At 42.0% G+C, this 22,682-nt stretch overlaps 1 protein-coding gene across 1 annotated transcript in view; it reads left to right on the top strand.

The window, feature by feature from the left end:
• LOC134536348 (uncharacterized) overlaps positions 1-22,682 on the top strand; it is a 135,609-nt gene that overhangs the window by 102,262 nt on the left and 10,665 nt on the right. The window contains exon 2 of the mRNA XM_063376101.1: positions 20,376-20,461. Coding sequence (XP_063232171.1) covers positions 20,376-20,461 — 86 coding nt within the window. The remainder of the gene's footprint in view (positions 1-20,375; positions 20,462-22,682) is intronic.

The raw sequence follows: 22,682 nt of genomic DNA on the forward strand, positions 1-22,682 counted from the left end.
GGACCTTGTGTGATTGACTCGTCGATTTCATTTCGCGATAGGCTAGAATCCAAGTGCGTGTAACTTATTGCCGATTTAGTGATTGGAACATAGTTTGCCTGAAGGACTGTGAGCCAATTAATGACCCTCAACATAAGAAGTATCGAATCACAAGCATCCCAGTTTAGCAGGTGCCACGAGTCAGTAGCCAATTAGCTGGTGTAATTTTCCCGCGTACATAGAGGGTCGTCGATTCTATCCTAGAGGTCATCGAAAACACGAATTTTTCCAGTCCCTACATATTGGTAGAGACCGGATAAATTTCTTATACGCTAAAATTCAAATACATATGCACTTTAACAGTTTTGACGTGATAACGTCTTATAAATAGAGACCGGAAAAATTCGCGATTTCAAATACCTATAAGATATACTCCATGATCCTCTATGCACTCGTGCAAACTACATCTGCTGATTGGTTACCGACTCGTAAGACCTGTTGACTGGGATGATCGTGATTCGCTAATTCTTCAGTTAAAGATTTTTCATTGGCCCAGAGTCCTTCAGATAAACTGTGGCCCAATCACTGAAGCAAAATAATGTCAAAAGTATTTTAGACTATCCTATCGCGAAATGAATCCGCGAATTTTTCTGGTCTCTACTTATTAATCGATAAACGCCGGCTGCACGCACAAAAAAGCATGACTCATTGTCACGTTCCGCTGCGTGGAGCACAGTGCGCATCCGCGGATAGCGTCGGCGACGGCGGCCACGGAGCGAGCATAACGTTCGGGGAATTTTCGAGTGGGGCTGTCTTCGGTCGACACGCCAGTTCCAGGGTGTCCAACTGTCCACAGTTAGTACTTTCGTACTAGATCTAGTACTGTTATAACTTTTTTAGTGGTCAAGTACTTTTACGCTCAGATCTAGTACTTTTATCTTTAATATAATATTATTACAGTAACTCCAATATGTTTTATTATTAAGCGTAATTATTTTTAAAAACTATGGAATGTATGTGTGTGTGGTGTGATATTTAAGTTAGAGCATTGCAATGTCATAATAACTTCCTAAATTGTTAAATCCATAACATATTATAATTTAGTACTTTTTTTAAATCTAGTACTTTTTTCTCGCCTAAGTTGGTACGAAATATTTTTTCCTTGTGGACACCCTGGCCAGTTCTGCTCTGTTCCTCGTCAGAGGAGGAGCGTGTAGTGTTCGTCTCGCCGTTCGTAGCCTTTCTTGTTTATAAATTTTTTGACGTGATAACGTCTTATAAATCGATGAACGCCGGCTGCACGCACGAAAAAGCATGACTCGTTGTCACGTTCCGCCTGAGCAGAGAGCGCGGAACAAGCGATAGAGAGGCACGATCGGCCTAAGCATTCGGCTTGTGACGGATCTATAGAGACCTGCAAAATTCGCGGATTCAGTGACCTCCAGGATAGACTCTACTACACTTCTGCACACTCGGGCAAATGCCACCTGTTCATTGGCTGCTGACTTGTGAGTCGTCTCGACTGGGTGGCCTGTGATTCGACACTTCTATGAGCGAGGGTCTCTAATTGGCCCTCAGTCCTCCAGATTAACAGTGAACAAATTGCGGAAGCAGCGCTAAGGTATAATTATTTGAATTTTAGCATAACACGAAATGAACCCGCGAATTTTGCAGGTCTCTACGCATCTATCTCTCTTCCACTCACGTTATCACGTAAAATTATCGTCCGTAAACCGACTTTACAGACAACCCCCTCTTTTCTGTTGCCCCACTGTTCACCTGGACGAATGTGGGCCAGTGAAAAAAAACCTCAACTAAAGAAGTATCGAATCACAGACAAACCAGTTGATATGACATACAAGCCAGCAGCCAATTGTACTGGCGTTGTTTGCCCGAGTAAAGAGTTGTCTATCCCGAAACTCACTAAAACAGCTTTTTTTTTTCCAGTCCCTGCATATTGTCTTAATCACCAGTATTCTAATAATGTCCGCAGGCTTTCACGGCCATTGTCTGAAGTAGATTGGTTTCTACTGCTCCCTGATTATGGCGACTGCAATGTCGACCGAAACGTCGGTGAATTATTTGCCAAGGACGCGGCTGCAATCCAGAAGCCAAGCTACTTCACCAATATTCTACTTGAAGATAAGTTTTAGAAGTTCCTTAGCAGGCGGTTTGTCCAGTTCGCAATTGCTTCGGAAATCCCGTTTCGAGCGCCGCGGTCGTTCAGGTTTGTTCACTGCCTGTCCGTCAACGGCGAAACTTCGGGGCTCGGCGGAGATTTGCGACAACTAACCTCGGTAACAAGGAAAACCCACGTACACACATAGCTTCCGCACGCGCCGCTAGAATTCGCTGCCGGAGCAGCTACGTCGACGATCGAACCATTCCATTTGCAGTCCGAAATTTTAAAATGTACAGTGAAACGGCTCCGACAAAATGCGAAATAGAGACTTGAAAAAAAAAACTAAACCCCTGCTTTGAACGTGATTTCCGACGAAGAATATTATTAAAATACTGTTAAACAGTCGATACTTTAAAGGTACCCTTTGTCTTTGAGAACTTTGATTTGAGCCATACGCCACAGATGGCAGCACCGTGGTTACGCATTTCCGTTCCACGCGACTTCCGTTCCATTCACGTAATTACTCCTGCCAAACGCCATATACCTAGGGACCGGAAAAATTCGCGTGTTCATTGACCTCCAGGATAGACTCCACGATCCTGTGCTTGCTCGGGCAAAAGTCGCCTGTTCATTGGCTGGTGACTTGTGAGGCGTCTCAATTGGGGGACTCGTGATTCGATATTTCTTTGACTGAGGGTCTGTCTATAGTTGGCCCACAGTCCTCCAGGTTAACAGTAAACCAATTGCAGAAGTTGGATAAAGGTACAATTATTTGCATTTCAGCTTATCGCGAAATGAATCCGCGAATTTTTCCGGTTTCTACTCGTAACATATCGCGAGGTCACGCTTCGGATCTGTTGTCGCGGCTCACTGACCCACAACACCGACTCTCCTCGACTGCCGGCCAATCACAGTCCTCCGCTGACTTCACCCTCCCCTGGCACAGCAGAGCGTTCGCATCGCCGAGATCGCTAGTTGATTAGTATCTCACATTTTATTTATGTATTATTCGTCTTATTTTATGTTGCGAAGTTAAGGGGTGCCGTGCCGCCATATCTAACACTTTCATTAAAAAAAAATTTTTTTTTTAAGTTTGATTTATCCTTTTACAAAATTAATTCGCTGAAAACGCTTAAATAAAATTATTATTCATTAATAACTTATCCACATGATTAAATATTACCTTTTTTTGGAACATACGGTCATGGCACCTCACAAAATATATGATAAATTAATTAATACCAGTTGGGTTTTAATACGCCCAAATAAATGTAATAACTAGAGACCTGCAAAATTCGCGGTTTCGATGGCCTTCAGGATAGACTGCACATACCCCTGTACACTCGAGCAAATAACGCAAGTTCATTGGCTGCCAACTTGTAAGTCGTCTCAGCTGGTTTGTCTGTGATTCGATCCTTCTTTGGTTGAGGGTTTATAACTGGTTGATATTCGTCCAGATGAACAGTAAGCCAATATCAAAATTATCTAAGAGGTATATGTGTTTGAATTCTAGCCTATCACCGAATGAATCCGCGAATTTTGCAGATCTCTAGTAATAACTAGAGACCGGGAAGTGGAGTCATTTCTCGAAAGGAAAGAATGTTTAGGGTAATATGTATACGTACTTCCAAGTTGCTTCTGCTATTGGCACATAAAATTACCGAAACGCTCCTGGCCAATTAGAAACCCCCAACCAGAGAAGAGTACCAAATAACAGGCTAAAAAATTTGAGACGTCTCACCAGTCGGCGGCCAATGAACAGGAGACATTTGCCCGACCGTACAGAGGACTGCGGAGTCTATCCTGAAGACCTGTGAAAACGCGAATTTATCCGATCCCTAGTAATAGCAGAGTGATTATCTCGTTTGATACGTGTTAAAATAATTTACTAAAAAAATTAAAAAAATACAAATTCTTATTTATGTAACACTATGGAATATATTTTTAAATATTAATTTTATAAAAGCTTGAGATTTGTATGTTAATATGTAGAGACCGGAAAATTTCGCGGTTTCATTTTGCGATAGGCTAGAATCCAAGTGCGTGTAACTTATTGCCGCTTCAGTGATTGGAACACAGTTTGCCTGAAGGACTGTGAGCCAATGAATGACCCTCAACGTAAGAAGTACCGAATCACAAGCATCCCAGTTAGCAGGTGTCACGAGTCAGTAGCCAATGAGCTGGTGTAATTTTCCCGCGCGCATAGAGGATCGTGGAGTCTATCATAGAGGTCATCGAAACCACGAATTTTTCCAGTCCCTATAGTAATATGTAGAGACCGGAATAATTCGCGGGTTCAATGACCTCCAGGATAGACTCCAATATCCTCTACACACTCGGGCAAATGCCAACTGTTCATTGGCTGCTGACTTGTGAGTCGTCTCGACTGGGTGGCCTGTGATTCGACACTTCTATGAGCTAGGGTCTCTAATCGGCCCTCAGTCCTCCAGATTAACAGTGAACCAATGACAGAAGCACCACTAAGGTATAATTATTTGAATTTTATCATAACACGAAGTGAACCCGCGAAATTTTTCAGGTCTCTTAGTAATACGTATGACATCTGTGACATACATAGTACGTGCAAATATAACGAATAACGACACGTCAAGAACTTGCCGGGGCAAGAGGACATGCGCCCTTGTTGCCCGCGATATGTTCCGTGTGGTTCCCGATGACGTCAGAAACCACCCCCGGCTACAATCAGCCGAGAGGAGATCGGCAGCCAGAGCCATGTCAAGGTAGAGAAGAGGGAGGGGAGTGGTAGGGCTAGGAGAGAGAGAGAGAGAGAGAGAGAGAGAGAGGTTCGGTATGCGAAGAAAAGAGCTCCACTCGGACAAGCTCTCTCCTCGTCCCACTGGTACACCATCCAGCCCCGTCGTGCCGAGTCAGCCAGTTCGGGGCTCAAATGTCGGGGCTCAAGTTGGCTGAAGAGGAGAACTGCAGAGATGCGCTGCTTCCCTGCTTCCCTGGCAAATGGCATTTACTCATCCTTACTTCATCTCCTCGGAGATCGTTCGTCTCACACGAAGGAGGGGAAGCCCTCACACTGTAATTATTTTTATGGAACAGAATTATTTATGTGAAATCGCAGACATTTGTAAATTGGTACATTTGCTAGGGACTGGAAAAATTCTTGGTTTCGACGACCCCTAGGATAGACTCCGCGATCCTCTACGTACGCGGGAAAATTACACCAGCTCATTGGCTACTGACTCGTAGACACCTGCTGAACTGGGATGCTTGTGATTTGGTACTTCTTACGTTGAGGGTCGTTCATTGGCTCACGGTCCTACAGGCAAACTGTGTTACAATCACTGAAGCGGCAATAAGTTGCACGCACTTGGATTCTAGCCTATCGCGAAATGAAACCGCGAATTTTTCCAGTCTCTAACATTTACATGAAAACAACTGTATCACTAAAAACCTCCAATAGTTAAAAGTTACTTGTAAACCGTTCCCTTAATAGCTTCCCAGTATTATCTTCGCACATTAATAAGAATAATAAAACAAAATCAAATCAAATTATTTAATATTCGATTATCTTTCCCAATGTTTTAAAAAATTATCCGCTTGAATGAAACGTAAGTTAAAATATAAAATCTTGTGTCAATTTTCGTAAGAAATACTCAGAATTATCTCTTAAAATGTATTTCATGTGTGTAAAAATAACCATGGTCATGTGATGTACAAGGTTACAATATCATTGTTGTAGTAGTTTCGTGTCAACTGGTTCCAACGGACGTTACGCCTTAAAAAAACCAGCAATTGCAGTTTATACATTCTATAAAATGTAAAAAAAAAATGAATACATGCATGTATTCATAACAGTGCCATAACCTACGGAACACAACTGCTTGATAAATACTCAACCATGTTTATATTTGAACAAATAATGAAAACCAATCAAAACGGCAAAAAAAAATTGAGTTTGTTGTGCTGGTAGTAGACATGCACCGGAAATACACCCAGCCGGCCACGAAACACAATGCTACGAAGTGTCAACACACAACTACTGGTCTGGAAATCTTTTTTCGCGAAGATTACGTGACATATATAGTGGTACGTCAGTAGACGTTGTACCGAACAAAGCGAAAATGCTGGGGGGAGGGGGTGGGACAAGGGTCGTTACCACAACGCCGAAATACCACAACGCTGAACGTACAATAACGCCGAATACCATAACGCCGAATGCCAAATTGACCGCAACGCCGACAGCTAGAAAACTGCTGTGTACCACAACGCCGAAATACAGTAACGCCGAAAAATGTTGCTGCGGGGAAGGGGGGGGGGGCACAGGAGCAAAATGAAAAACAACTGAATGAATTTGTGTGCTAACCTTACCTAACCTAACCTTTATGACGGACCTGCAATCACATTTTTCGGGGTTAATGTATTTCGGCGTTGTGGTAATTCGGCGTTGTGGTACACAGCAGTTTTCTAGCTGTCGGCGTTGTGGTCAATTTGGCATTTCGGCGTTATTGTACGTTTGGCGTTGTGGTATTTCGGCGTTGTGGTGCGTCCCCGTGGGACAATAGCCCGCCGCGTGGGGTAGAGACGAGCCTTAAACCGCTGGTGAACTACACCGTGGCTTTGAAGCACTGTGCTCACATGATCCAGCTCAAGTGTCGAGGTAGTATTCAGGGGAAGGGGGGTGGGGGGAGGGAGGGGGGTTGCGGTATTAAGCGTTTCCTGTGAGGGCTCGCTCGCCCCATAATGCCCGGATCACAAGTCCGCCAGGAGCTCCGCCGTCGGCCGGAGGAGGCTATGAATAACAGATCACCATCAGAGGCGCGCGGCACGTTCGCGTGTTCAGCCCCAGCGCGGTTCGCGAGTTTTCCCTGGCGGTTCTTCCCGCGCTGATGTGACGGAACCGACTGTTGGCCGGTGATATAATACTCGTGAGTCAATTTATAAAGAAGGGAGAAGCCAGGCAGGAAACCACACATAATACTTGAACTCTGACATGGAAAAGACTGATGATCACACACAGTCCAATGACACCACATGGCCCGCCTCGTCAGGAGTGTATGTGTGTTGGTGAGGCGGGATGATAAGCGCGACTCTCGCTGGTATTTCCAGCGCGGTATAGCCTCTAAGCGCGAGGTTCTGAACTGGCGCGCATTTGTCTCGTCGTCACAGGATAACTGTGAAATTTGAGCGGTGACCGTAACATTATATGGCGGGGAAATGAAGATAAAGGTTTTATGCAAGTCCCTTAAGTGCTTTCAAGAATCTGTACTGATTGTTTTATGCCTAAAAATTACACTGAAAACACGCGTTTTAGCCATTTTAACGCTTCTAAAAATACAGTTTAAAAACTTAATTCGAAATTAAAAGTACTTTTCGGCCCTCAGCGAACACTTAAATGCTAATCGTAAATAGGCCCCACTCGGATATCTTGAGTAGTTTTGAAATCGCGTTGTTTTTCCTGAAGCTCTGCACACCGTATGTGTGCCCAGGTAGGCGGGGCCCTTAAGAAACAAGAAATAAAAATACAAAATACCCTACAAATTATGACCATCCTTGCAATGCCCCCGGATGCCGATTTAATGTAATTTTCTATATATGATCACTTATTAAAGTACACCCTACACAGGAATTATTACATCTTGGAGAAACAAGATAGAATTTTAAAGCCAACTATAGGTTGGATAAGTTGTCAATATTTCTAACATCTCTTTACTAACCTCCCGTGTAAATAGCCCCGGGTAAGGTATGGGTTTGAATTGGCATTTGTCTTAAATAGACTCAAAAATTTCACATTGTCTCTCGATTGTCAAATGATAGATTGCATGTCAACCTGTCAATAAAGCCATTAATTTGCACAACGGGGCAAAACAGTTGGTTTCACTTGGGTGGTAATAGCGTAAAAGGGGGAGGGGGGGTAGGTATTCTACGGCCTAAGGGTTCCGCTAGTGGGGGTAAACGACACATTGCATCTCACTGACGGTCCATGCCAATATGATTTTAAACTGCAAAAAAAAAACTTAATAGTATATACAAAAAAAATCCTTAAAACATAGTGTGGGTGGAATTATTATTCAGTTTATCATCCTTGTTTCACAGTTTTCAGCCCTAATATGTTTCCCACTCTAATTATTCTTTTTTATGGTAAAAAAACAATCAGTCTTTGCCCAGGCCGTAACATACTAACATTAAGCATCCCCGACTTTTTAAAAACAGTCTCGGCCACGCTGTATTCCTAAAGATCTCTGCAGAGCCACAGGTTCGAGTTGTGGCTAGTGTCAAGTAAACAATAGCGTGGCGACAACAGGATCAGGGATATCTCTCGTTGAAAACAGTCTCGGCCACGCTACTAAAGCACAACACAAATAAATTTACGTCACTATATTTACACTGCAGGAAATATTTACAATAATTTTACTGCGTAATTTAACTCGAAAAAAATACTACCAAACGTTTAGCTGGCCACAAACATGGCGGCGACCGAGTCACCGCACAGGCGAACGTAAAATAATTTATTTTATGTGAAGTTCTTGAAAATCCGCGAATGCGCCTCGATACTGTAGTTAGAAATAAAATAAACAACTGAATATATTCGTTTACATCAATATACGATGTATTAATAAGTGCCTCTAAAAATTCACAACATTAACTTTTACACCAAACACAAACAACATTATACTTCCGATTTTTACTAACCCATTATTTCTTCTCTCGTTCCTCGCACTTGTCAGCACCTGATTCGTGCTTGAAATGTTTCAATTTTCAGTTACGCTGGTCGCAAACTCAGTAAACAGTTTATAAACGGTGGATGTCAGTGGACGAAGTGATTTAATTAATTAATTTAGAAACCATCACTTCACTAAGGCTAGGAAACGACCGCGACGGAGTACACAACAATGCGACACTGCGAAATTGTTGTACGTACCCTGTCCGGGCCGGAAGGAGAGACGGGCGAGTCCATTTTGCCGCCGGCTGGAGGGGTGTACGGCAGAAGCAAGCTCCGGCAAGTACTGAGCATTGTTAAGTTCTGCTCAGTTAGGTTATTCGTGTATGCGTATCGGCAAGGTATTTTAGAAACAAAGACTACTACAAAGTGAAATAGTACAAAAATGTTTAACAGCAGCGTGAAAATAGTTTTACCCGCCGATTATTATACACTTCCCAGCTGGATCCCTTTAGGCTGAATCGCCTCTGGGCATATATTCCGTTTTGTCCTGGCAACGAGTTGGTATTCTAGAGGTTCGGATTATAGTGGACTCCACCTAGTCAGGAGCGCATTAGTATTAGTGAGACTTTCGCTGGTGCTTCTAACGTGGTTATCTCCTCTGGACTGGCGCGCTGTCTTTACTTCGTGCAAAGGACCACTATGAGATTTGAGCGGTAACCGTAACATTATATAAGCGGAGAAATAAGGATTAAGGGGTAACGTAATACATTACGCATTAAAAACTATAAAGTTTACATTATTATTTACGAATAGTAAAAATAATCATAATAAACATTCAGCATATTTATTCATTTTCGTTATTAATTACAATTTTTCTCGATTAGTTTGCTGAATCAAATAATTATTTTTTACACGTGTTTATATTTATATTGTATTCTGAGTTAACAGTAAAATTTCAAAATATTACAGTGTCTTAAATTTAAAAAATAAATATAACATCTAACGCGCGTACGCAAGTACACACACATTTAAAAAAAATATATATATATAGCTCGTGTTTATTTGCACTTTATTTTTCACTTGAGTAAACAGGGAGGCTTGAGGGCTGCTATTACTCTTTTTCGCCCCTTCTGGAACCCACACCTTGTTATCAAGCAAACAAACAAGCGAGCAAAGATCTGACGGACATCCACGCACGTAGCACGGGTTTATTATATATATATATATATATAATATACACATTTCTCTGTTTATTTTGATGTACGTAGCTATACTAACCTAACTAACCGTCCGGAGTGTTTTAAAGTGTTTTAACGTAGCTAACCTAACCGACCACTTTTAATGTTTGAATTCATTTTTTCCTGCGAAAAAAAATAAAACAAATCCCGAGGTTGGCCGAAGGTGAATATTCGGACGTGTTCGGGCAGGGACAGAACTCGATGTACATCTTAGGCTTCTCGTTCGATCGGGGAAGAGCGACATCGGTCGCGGGCATCGCCTCGCGACCACAATTTGGGGGGGGGGGGGGGGGAAAGTGGGCAGGGAAGAGAGAAAAATAAATATCCGAACCGTTTAGCGGCGGAGGGAAGGGGGTTAAAAATGGACTGGCGGGAGTTTAATGGAGCTATCTCGCGGCCGTAATTCTCCCCTCCATTCCGCGTCCTGCCGGCTCCGTCGCGACCAGTAAATTCCGCAAACAAATGTCGCGGGGGTTCGGTTTTTGGGGCGAGTCGGGGAGGGGAGGGGAAAAGAAAAAAATAATAATAATGTCGAGAAGGAAAACCTGGAGCGGATATTCTGTGGGGGGAAAAAAAAGGGGGTGGTGGGTTTGGTGGCGGAGGTGGTCTCGTTCGAGTTCTCTCTCTCTCTCTCTCTCTCTCTCTCACTCTCTAACCCCCCCCCCCCCAATCCTTTCTCTTGGACGATTCCGACCCTGCTCCGTGAGACCGACCAACCCCCTTCCCTTTTTCTAGATAATTCCCCGACACACCCCGGCGTGCGTGGAAAAATACGCCAGATGTTGGGTGCAATGAATATTTATGAACAATTTCTTCCGCCCCGGCAAAAAAAAATTATACTCTCTCTCTCTTTCTCTCTCTCTCTTTCTCTCTCTCTCTTTCTCTCTTTCTCTCTCTCTCTCTCTAGCAGCAGTGGGCGCTGGTTATAAGTTATGCGTCTGCGCTGGGCGGGTCGGCCGATTCTTCCGGGGTCTGTGTGAGGGAGGGGGGGGGGGACAAGTAGATTAGGTGGAGGGGGGTGTGTTGGTGAGGAGGTGTAGTGAGCGTTCTCGGGGTAGTATCAGCGCCCGACGAGATCATTTCAACGGAACTCCCCTTACCCCCCCCCCCTCCGCCCTTCCTCATTTTTTTTACGAGCTCTGCTGGGAAATGAACCCCGATCCCGGGAGGTAGGTACTTAACTCGTCCGCGCGGGCGTAATGCAGGCGTCACAACGGCGCGATTTGACGCGACGCGACGCGACGCGAATGCGAGATATCGCATCGTTGTGAAACATGCGTTTTTTTCAACCTGCGCGACAAACAGAAACAAACAATAGACATAAGTAGGGGCAGGCATTTTACGCGAATAAATCTGAACGCCTATTAGACTGCAACACGGTGTACTCACAACAGCGGTTTCTCCGTTGCGATTGGCGGCCGTCTGCGAGAAGTCGTTGCCTTGTTTGACCGAGCCACTCAGGACGCGTTTGCTTCCCCACTGAATTACCGTGATTGGTGCTGTAACAATTGACATGCGCCTGAAATATATTCACCCAATCAAGAAACACAGACGGTGCTACAGCTAGACTCGGAATCTTTTCGCGAAATCTGCATGCCCTTAGACATAAGGTTTTCTATCATTTTGCCATTACATTCGCACTGCGTGTATGCGATAGCCATTAGTATTGCAATTTATGAGATATTTTTTTTTTTAAATCTAGATTTAATATTTATTTAGAAAACATTTGATGAATTCCAACGGAGGGCAATGAAGTCCTGTCAGCTGAAAATTTCTGTTATCCTAAAGCAACATTATTAGGAAGAAATGTGTCTCTTTTTTTTTTAAGGGATGTGTGATGTAGCCGTCAGAAGGGTGCTATTCTGGTGATGGCGACTGCAATGTCGACCGAAACGTCGGCTAAATCCCACAGGGCCAAGAAACTTGAAACTGAAAAAAATTAAGCATATAGTTTTCTCTTTAAACCCCACGAGAGGCTACGCACAAAATATTCCTTCCTCCCCTCCTCTCTCCAAAAAAAATATAAGCGTTTAGTGTAGCTGCACCTCGTTAGTGGTTCCAGATGAGTTCACGGGAGCTAAGAGGGCTCTCCCGACCTCCTTAATCGAACAACCTTCAGCAACGACGCGTGCTTTTATCGTCGCATCTTCTCCGGCTGGAAAGACCCACTTTGTATCGATCTTCGGTGTTCAACAGGCTACCGGAGTCTCTCAGCTCGCTCAGCTGTCTCATGCCCGCCCCTTTCCAGCCTTCATGCCTCGTCCTGGCTTTCCACTTCTGTACGTCACTCGTACACGGTCGCCAAAGCCGCGGGTAACAACTTACACATTTATGCACAGGATCGTGGAGTCTATCCTGGAGGTCCCTGAACCCGCGAATTTTTCCAGTCCCTAAACCACAAAGCAATCATTCAGGCGACTTTGTCGCGGCGACAGACACGTCGCGTGCAGCGGTGGCGACTGTAACTGTTATATTAATCTCCAAAATATACCTTTTAAAATCCTAGATAATATTTTATTATAAAAATTTTTTTAATATCACAGAATACATTTTTCATATTCACTAAAATGTATATTGAATCATGGCAATAAAATATGAAATAATTTGATTTCTTTGAGCATACATCACTTCAATTTTTTTTAAATTAAATGTATAGTTATCAATGCCACACAGTAAGTTACAATAATACTTGAATAGCGAGAAAATAACGCAAAAAATATTTTTCATTTAAAAAAAAATTGGTTGTCTGAAAAGTTGGTTTACGGACGATAGTTTAACGTGACGTCATAACAAAACAAAGATGAAATGATTGCGTACTTTTATAAATAAAATTGAATCATTTTTATTGAATTATCGCTATTTTGTATGGATACAAAGAAGGAGTGAAATGAAATATACAATTTAATTGATAAATTTACTTTTAATTTGCACTCATTAATTCAAATATGTTTATTACTTTAACGAAGAGATTATTTTAACTATAACTTTTATTAATGTTTGCGTAACGGGACACCGCGTAACAGGACAATGTGCGTTACGGGACACTTTTTCGTGCGTGCAGCCGGCGTTCATCGATTTATTAGACGTTGTCACGTCAAAACAATATCTTTGTTTGTTTTGAGAATCTCTCACAGCCTCATGCATAACGAAATAAGGATCTGTTTAGATGTCCCTCCATAATATGTAGTTTTAGAGAAGCTTCGTGACTGCGATGACGCTGTAGCGATAAAGTCGCGGCGACTTGCACGTCGCTGGTCGCGCCTTGTCACGGGGAACAACTCAGTGTGTCGCTGCTCGAGAAGCCTAAGATGTCCATCAAGTTCTGTCCCTGCCCGAACACGCCCGAATATTCACCTTCGGCCAACCTCGGGATTTTTTTTATTTTTGCGCAGGAAAAATGAATTCAAATATTAAAAGTGGTCGATTAGGTTAGCTACATTAAAACACTATGGACGGTTAGTTAGGTTAGTATAGCTACATTAAATTAAACAGAGAAATATAAATATATATATATATATATATAAATAAACTCGAGGTTGGCCTAAGGTGAATATTCGGGCGTGTTCGGACAGGGACAGAACTTGATGTAGGGGAGACCGGGGCAAGTTGACGATGTTAAGCTTTGAAATGGCCTTTAACAGATAAATAAGCATATATAATATCTAATTTGGTACCAATACGAATTACATACTAATTTCTACCTAAATATGTAAAAAGGTTGTATTACTTTGCGTAGTTCCGAAGTTATTGACAAGAAACCAATTAGTTAGCACATTCGTCATCTTGCCCCAGGAGTGGGGTAAGTTGACGAACCTATTGGGGTAAGATGACGAAACCAAAATATATATATTTATGGACAAAGTAAACAATAGTTTTATAGATATCCTACACTAAACAACGTGCAGGATGTAAAGAAGATATATTGTAACATATTTGAACGACTTTGATATAATTCCTTGACTTCATAATTGGAAAAGTTTTCGTGCCACCACTCAGAACATGTGGAACACTGAATCCAGTCTTCATTTGGAGGTTCCACGTAAACTTCTTCACATGCAGGGCAAGAAACGCTATTTAGGCTTTATGGTTTTGCTACAGAATGATCAGAGCTTTGTTTTTCAGTTTTCTTAGTTTTTCTTTCACTTTTCTTCTCTTCATTCTGCTTCTTCTATCTATCTCTTCGTCACTCCAACGCCTCCTTTCCGTTTTCCGCTTTTAATATGCCTAGGCATCTACAAAAAATCAAACAAAATTGTTACGACTATTAACACAGGAACTATTTATAATATTTTATAATTTCATTATTATTTTTATTTTACTTAAATGTTCGTCATATCTGTACATCATTGGTTTAAAAAACACATATAATACAAAATAATGCTCACACTGTCATTACCTATGGCAAGTTGACGATTGCAGGGGCAAGATGACGAATTCGTCATCTTGCCCCCGTCAACTTGCCCCAGCAGCCGTATTTTTGCTTTACCAAAATCACGAACAACATTAACAAATTTTCTTCAACAATCTATACACTAAAATACTCCCAAAAGTCAGCATTTCATTTTAAATATATAAACAATTAAAACAAATGGACTCTTTTCTTGTAATAGCTTAACATACGTACCTTCAATATTACAACAATGGCTCACGAAACAGACTGCCTCTCAAAACTGCCACATTCAAACTGACTGGAAAATTCCGCTGCACCTGCCTAGTAGGTGCAGATGGTGACACACAAGGTCACAGGTGCGCCAACCGTCTATCTGTGTTTCTGGATTAGTTACATACGATTCGTCATCTTACCCCGTTCGCCAACTTACCCCGGTCTCCCCTACATCTTAGGCTTCCCCCCACCGCTAGGTTCGGGAGCGCCTTGGTGCGACTCCGTGTTCGTGCGCGCCTTGGAGTGGCGAAGAGAGAGGGGGGGGAGGGCAGCTGCTACCCCCACCCCCCGGTGTACAAGAGAGAGTGTTTGGAGAGGGGTGGTGGGGGGAGGAGGAAGTATGCGGGGCGAGTGTGAGTAAATGTCTGCTGAAAGATGCATCTCCTCCCACCCTCCCCCCCAAGTCCTCCTGACACACCTCGTGCAACCCTTCCGGACCCCTTGGTAGAGGGGGGGGGGTGTATGGAGGAGGGAACGCGAGAGTGGTTGAAATATTCAATAGCGCTCGGAGCGGGGGGAAGTTTAAGTTACAGCCCCTGGGAAGTTACTGTCCCTCCAGCGAAGACGGATGCTGAGATCTCATCCTCCCCCCCGCCTTTTCCCCTCCAACAACCCCCTCCCCAACTGACGCTACGATGCACAGAGTCACAACTGCCTGGGTCTCTGGAGACGGTCGAACCCCCGCGCCGTCACTTTCCTTTCATAACTGGAACAGAAAAATTCACGTAAAATTACATGCATACATACTGCATCAGCCTAGAGACCTGTAAAATTCGCGATTTCAAATCCCTAAAGGATAGACTCCATGATCCTCTATGCGCTCGTGCAAATTACATCTGCTGATTGGTTACCGACTCGTAACACCCGTTGACTGGGATGATCGTGATTCGCTAATTCTTCTGTTAGAGATTTTTCATTGGCCCAGAGTCCTTCAGATAAACTGTGGCCCAATCACTGAAGCAAAATAATGTCAAAAGTATTTGGACTCTATCCTATCGCGAAATGAATCCGCGAATTTTACAGGTCTCTATGTATCACTATGAAATAGTGTTCGTAGTAACATGGGTTCGGATTCTTACGCGAGCATTTATGCCTTGTGTGGTCCCAGTACCTCCAACAGTCAAAGTTATTTTTAAAACGTTCCCTGGAGATATATCTCCAGTATTAACTGCGCACATATCATCATGGTTTTGAAAAAAAATATGTATGCTTGAATGAGACATCAGAGCTCTTGGTGGTTCAGAAAAAAAAATACAAATACTTTCCCACCGGGCACATGGCTAGTTTTTATACATGTAAAAGTGTGTGTTTCTGTATAAATTTGGTGCCAACCTCGCGTTGAAAAAAAATAGTTTTGTTTTTATAAGAAATTTTGTTAAAAATGATTATCTGCAACCATTCTAATATCTAGAAGAAAATGTAAAGCCCCCAACAAATAAGCCAATATTTAAGATTTTCGATTGACTGAATTTTCAAAGCTTTGGTTGGAGAACTTAAACAGCAGTTTTCAGGGCAAACAGCCCAGCCAACCAGAAGAGAGGAGAAGAGGCCACTGATTGGCCAGCATCCCCAACAATCGTAGAGGCTCATCTCCGATTGGCCAATCCGACAGGCCAACCAGAATAAATGGAGGCTCTGATTGGCTCACAGCTGGAGCCAACCGTTGAAACACTCCCATCTAAGGAAAGAGTATTAAAACACAGGAGAAATTGTAATAACCTCAGTAGGTAACTGCACCCTGATGATGGCGATTGTAACGTCGACCGAAACGTCGGAAATGTCTTCGCTTTCGAGGCGGCTACAACCCAGACGCCAAGCAACTCCATTTTTCACATCAATGTTTCACGAAAACTTTGTTTGCCCTTAAATTTTTTTTTATCGGGCCCAAAGAATTTTCACTTCAAAATGTTATAATCGGTCAGCTCACATTCGGATATTTTTTCCAGGTATATTCCGGCTGTATAGATCTCTCATAGTTTATCCTCACTGTGGGTTTTCATTTGTTTGGGTGAGGTATGTATGCTTGGACTGGCAGGTTAGGCTAGCTTCATCTTATCATGGAACAGGACATTCAGAATAATAGTACACTGGCTAAAACAACGATACATCATGACATATCTGTTTAAATGAACGGCACACCGGCTTAATGTAATATAGTACGTGGGCTTAAAATAATAGTTCACTGACTTTTTTTAAAAGAAAAAAAATGTTACAATGGCTCAAATGAATGACACACTGCCTTAATATAATGTACAGTGTTTACTGTTTTCTGCTGGGTTGCATTTCACATTTTGAAATAAGGCATTCCCGTTAAAAACTATATCGGCGCTCGATAATCCGGCAAATTCGCTACCTGCACTGGGTACGGTTCCGAACGTTCCGGACTAAAGACATTTAATTCTTAATCTTCGAACCTAGGCAGACGGGTCGTTGACCTCTTAAGGCTGGTCCACACGCTACGTTTTCAGCAACGATTTACCTGCGCAGGTCACATCGTTGTAGACAAGACGTAGCGTGCAGACAGGAAAACTGTACAAGTCCTTTCCGTGTTTGTGGCGGGTCAAATCAAAAGAATATAGCGATAGGGACAAAAAAAATTCAAGCGTATGAAGCACTTGTGCAAAAATACAAAGAGGTTGACATCGCGGCTAATATAGATAAAATCACAAAAAAAAAAAACATTAATTTTTTGATGTCGGTATACCGGAAAGAATTGGCCAGAGTATTCTCGCAACTGATAGGATAAAACTTGGCTGCAAACTGTGTTGTGTGAACACGGCTGAACTGCAACCTTTTGTTTGCACAGTTTTGCCTGCGAAGTCAAAACTGTGTACAAACCGTTGCGTGTGGACCGGCCTTTAGAGCAGGGAGAACGCGCCACCGACAAATAAATTACGATAGCTAACGTGCAGCGTCTATTGCTAACGTATTTTACACTCTCGGGAACGTTACCGCGCGAGATTTTCAATGTCGAGGAGACTGATGTTCTAATTTAAAAAAAATACAGGCATTTTATTTTTTTAGCTACTAGAAATAAAAGCATGGAATAAATTTGTTTCTAATCTTCTTACGCGTCGTCTTGAATTAATTTTTCACCGTCACGCCTTTACATTTCCTCGTTTTCGATCTCCTCGTCGTGTGATTAAATTCGCATAACGGGGCGCGTGGGAAAAAGGGGGGGAAAAACAACAGGCAAATGGAAAAAATGAAAGCGAGAGAAAAAAATAACATGTAATAGTCCCATCCAGTCCAAGCTTGTTTTTTTGTATTAAGCCGCCTTCTTTTCAAGCAATTTAAAATGCATTAAAATCGTATTTCCCTTGGCGCTGCCGAGAGAGTGAGAGATGGAGAGTGAGAGAGAGAGAGGAGAGAGAATAAGTGAGAAAGAGAGAGAAGAGAGGGGGAGACATCGGTTGTTGTTCTCGCGTCGGCCACTTGGAGCGTTGGGGTGAGTTATGCGTGTGTTAGGTAAAGGGTTGGACAGTGAGTTCTTAGCATGGAACAGGACATTCAAAATAATTGTTCGCTCGGAATGTTCTAGCGATTAAATAAATTACGCTAGCCTCTTTAAAAAAAATACGTCACTTTCAAGCTTAACATATATGCGAGCACTTTTTTTTGTAGTGATTATTACTGCGTACCCGTTATTTTTATGTGAATCGCGTTTTTTATGACCTTGACTGGGACAAAAAAAATATTTCAATACATATTCTTTTAAATGTTAGTTTTAGTATTAACATTTGAAAAAAAATTCAATATTAATGTATGTAATAGCGGTTCTAGATTACGTTGGTAAAAATTTGGAGGGTCTTCGTTAAAAAACTGCGTAAATGGGAAGCATTGTAATGGACTCCTTTAAGTCGCTGTCATATAGGACTTAACTGCACGTTTTACGGGGATACTCACAATATCTACTCGGTATGTTAACTAAGCGTAGTCGATTGACTACCAGTGTTTAAAAATTCAGCTTTTCGACAAACTCTTCACAGTTTGAAACACTTTTATTTCGAGTGCTAATTCGAGAGTAGCGCGAAAAAAAGGTTTACAAAACGAAGGAAGGAAAAAACCTTAGAGTCTCGAGGGACATTAAAGATTATAAACGGAAAACGCATCCGCGCCCTGTGTGGCGGAGGGGGGAAGGGGGGGGGGTTGGAGGATGGAGGAAATGGAATGGGATGCCTGCTGTCTCCCTGCGGGATGTCGGCGAAGCTAGACACAAGCGACGACAGGGATGCCAACCACGCCTGACACCTCGCGCGAGAGACTTTCTATTTTCTCTTCATTCGAGTCGCGAAGCCCCTACAGTTCACAGGGTTGAGCCAACACCGCACCCGAACAGTTCCGAAGCTCTCCGAAATTGGCCGATATTTTGTAAAGAGATTTTCTATTTTCTCTTCATTCGAGTCGCGAACCCCAGAGTTCACAGGGTTGAGCGCCGCACCCGAACAGTTCCGAAGCTCTCCGAATACATTTTGATACGACCAACCATAACTACATGGGGTTGAAATAAAAACAAGGATTGGAGGACAAAAAAAATTCATAACTCCCTTCCTAGACAAAACATCGAGCTCGTTCAAATTGTGTGTTAATTTAATAGTTATTATCTAAATAATTTTGGCTGAAACAATGTTCGATGAAACGATCTATTACTGTAAAAAACAGGGGTTAAATTTAAAAAAAAAATAAAACTTTATTAGAAACGAATCAGTCAGAATTTTTTAATAACCACCTTAATATTATATTAAACCTTTGTCCAAAAAAATATATATATAACCTCGTATTAGTTTAAAAGATGTAAAATAGTGTTCGGAGGTCAAAAATAATTGCATAATACCTTAGTAGGCATAATATGAAATTTGTTAAACATTCAATGCTGGATGCATTATGTTTAAAACATTCAATAAATTCCTGCATGGAGTATGAGGAAATGTTAAATCGATCATTTTTTTTTAAATATTGGCGAACATATATGATGTAATGTAGGCTACATTAAGTTCTTAAAATGTTCCATGAGCTTATAGAATTTTCCAAAAATATTTCCAGGATAAATAGGTACTTCGAATTTTATCTAATCCATAACTATCTAACTAATCCAGTCGACTGTGCCGAAAGGGATTTTTTTTTCCTTTTCTTTTAAATATCTGAATGCGAAATTAAAGTTAGTAATTTTTTTTGACGTGATAACGTCTTATAAATCGATGAACGCCGGATGCACGCTCGAAAAAATTGTCACGTTCCGCCTGAGCCGAGCGTGCAAATAAACCGGCCAACCACCGTGCGAGAAAAATCTTCCATAATATCAAACAGGTTAAGACCGTATTTTAAACTAATTGTTTCGCGATTATATCTAAACAAATTATTTAAATTAAATTTTGCAAAAAAAAAAACTGTAAATAACATTTGAAAATTAAAAAAAGTAAGCAATTTTTCATCAATGTTTTCTTATGACGTTATCACGTAAAATTATCGTCCATAAACCGACTATACAGACACCCCCCCCCCCCCCTTTTTTACACGCTTTATATTAGCTTCACCTGTATGTTTGTTTGTTTGTATGTTTGTAACCGACTCCTTTGGGTGCGATTTTGACCCACTTTAAAAAGGCCAGATTTCATTAAAACTTTGTAGATTTATGGAGGACCGATGACAATACACTAATTTGATAAGATTATTCCATTATTGTTTGGTCACGCCAAGTGAGTGTAACTTGTAACGCGGGTTGACCATGTGTTGCAGGCGGGAGTCTGGCTGTGGACATCTTGCCGGCGCCTGTGGAGCGGCGCCACAGCCACAGCCACAGCCACAGCCACAGCCACAGGCCGGTGAGTGTCCGGGGACACCTTGTGGTGCGGGGGGTGGGAAACCTTCAGGTCACTTTTAAAAGTGGCTAGGAATAACACTGGAAGTGCCAAGGAAAATACTCTAAAAGAACAGAAGTAAACTGTATAACCGTAGAGACCGTAAAAATTCGCTGTTTCATTTCGCGATAGGGCTAGAATCCAAGTGCGTGTAGTAACTTATTGCACGCTACAGTGATTGGAACACAGTTTGCCTGAAGGACTGTGAGCCAATGAATGATCCTCAGCGTAAGAGGTATCAAATCACAAGCATCCCAGTTTAGCAGGTGTCACGAGTCAGTAGCCAATGAGCTGGTGTAATTTTCCCGCGCACACAAAGGAGGATCGTGGAGTCTATCCTAGAACTCATAGAAAACACGAATTTTTCCAGTCCCTATGTATAAGTGATTTCTCTCCCTTTTGGTTTTTTGACCCGGGAACCACATATAACTTAGAAACATACAACTTAGAACAGTCATAACTTAGAAACATCGAAAAAATCCACGTAACTTGGAACTGTCATAAGTTAGAACGATCATAACTTAGAAATACGTAAATTAGAAACACACAACGCAGAATCACACAAATTAGAAACGTCATAACTTATAAATTCATGACTTTGAAAGTCATAACTTAGAACTATCTTAACTTAGAAACTGACAACTTAGAACTGTCATAACTTAGAAACACGTAACTTAGAAACACACAACGCATAATCACAAAAATTAGAAAAGTCATAACTTAGAACTATCACAACTTAGAACTGTCATAACTTAGAAACACATTAACTTAGAAACATGCAACGCAGAATCACACAACTTAGAAACGTCGTAAAGTAGAAAGTCATAACTTAGAACTATCATAACTTAGAAACACACAACTTAGAACAGGCATAACTTCGAATATTCTATCTTGTGTGTTTCTAATTTATGTGTTTCTAAGTTGTGACAGCACCCCTGTCGACCCAGCTCTCTTAGCATGAGCCCTGCCGGCCTGGGGCCCCACGGGCGTGGATACGGAATACGCCGTATAAGAGAAACGGGAGAGGTGTTAGAGATCCGGCTATGTCCAGAGGCTGAGGCTACCCGTCCCAGTATAGACAACCACCTTCATCCCCCGCCTCACTCAATCAGACAATTGGCCGCGTCCTAAGCTCTATAGACGTTAAAAGAACAGGGAGATGCCATTCAATTTCATTTTGAAATATGTACAGCGATAACTTGGTGATTCTCTTCAGCGCACTATATATAGGGATAGGAAAAAATCGCGGGTTCAATGACCTGTAGGATGAACTCCATAGTTATACGTACACTCGGTCACACCCACTCATTGGCTGCTGTCTTGTGAGACGTTCCAGCGTAGCAGCCTGTGACTCGATAAAGCTTTGGTCGGGCGTTTCTCATTGGCCCAGAGTCATCCAGGTGAGTTGTGAGCCAATAGCAGAGGCAGCACTATTTTAGCCTGTCGTGAAATGAACCCGCGAATTTTTCCTATCCCTAAATATATTAATACACACACGCGCGCATATATATGCACACACATATGTACACACATACTCACACTATTATGGGAACAAAGCGAGGTCCCGTTTTCATCTTCGTTTTCAACACCATGCTCCACTTGCATTTAAATTCCCTGTCGTAATTTCAACAAATTTTTCACTAAGTGTAATACAATAGGTGTAAAAAATTCACGCCATTTTACACACTTTTCTATAACAGTTATTGAATATACGTTGAATATATTGGTGACGTAACAACAAATGCTCGCGTTAACATAAATAACGGTAAAATAGAAAGTAATAATAACAGCAAACATGGCGTATGAGACCGAGGAGAAGCCTAAGATGTACATCAAGTTCTGTCCCTGCCCGAACACGCCCGAATATTCACCTTCGGCCAACCTCGGGATTTGTTTTATTTTTGCGCAGGAAAAATGAATTCAAATATTAAAAATGGTTGGTTTTAGGTTAGCTACATTAAAACACTTTAAAACACTATGGACGGTTAGTTAGGTTAGTATAGCTACATTAAAATAAACAGAGAAATAACCCGAGGTTGGCCGAAGGTGAATATTCGGGCGTGTTCGGGTAGGGACAGAACTTGATGTACATCTTAGGCTTCCCGAGACCGAGCCTTACTGCTCTGGTAATTGCTTGTATTTCCCCTATCAACAAACATATGACGTCACTGCCATCCGCGTTTAC

The sequence above is a fragment of the Bacillus rossius genome, chromosome 10 (assembly GCF_032445375.1).
Source record: "Bacillus rossius redtenbacheri isolate Brsri chromosome 10, Brsri_v3, whole genome shotgun sequence".
Taxonomy (NCBI): domain Eukaryota; kingdom Metazoa; phylum Arthropoda; class Insecta; order Phasmatodea; family Bacillidae; genus Bacillus; species Bacillus rossius.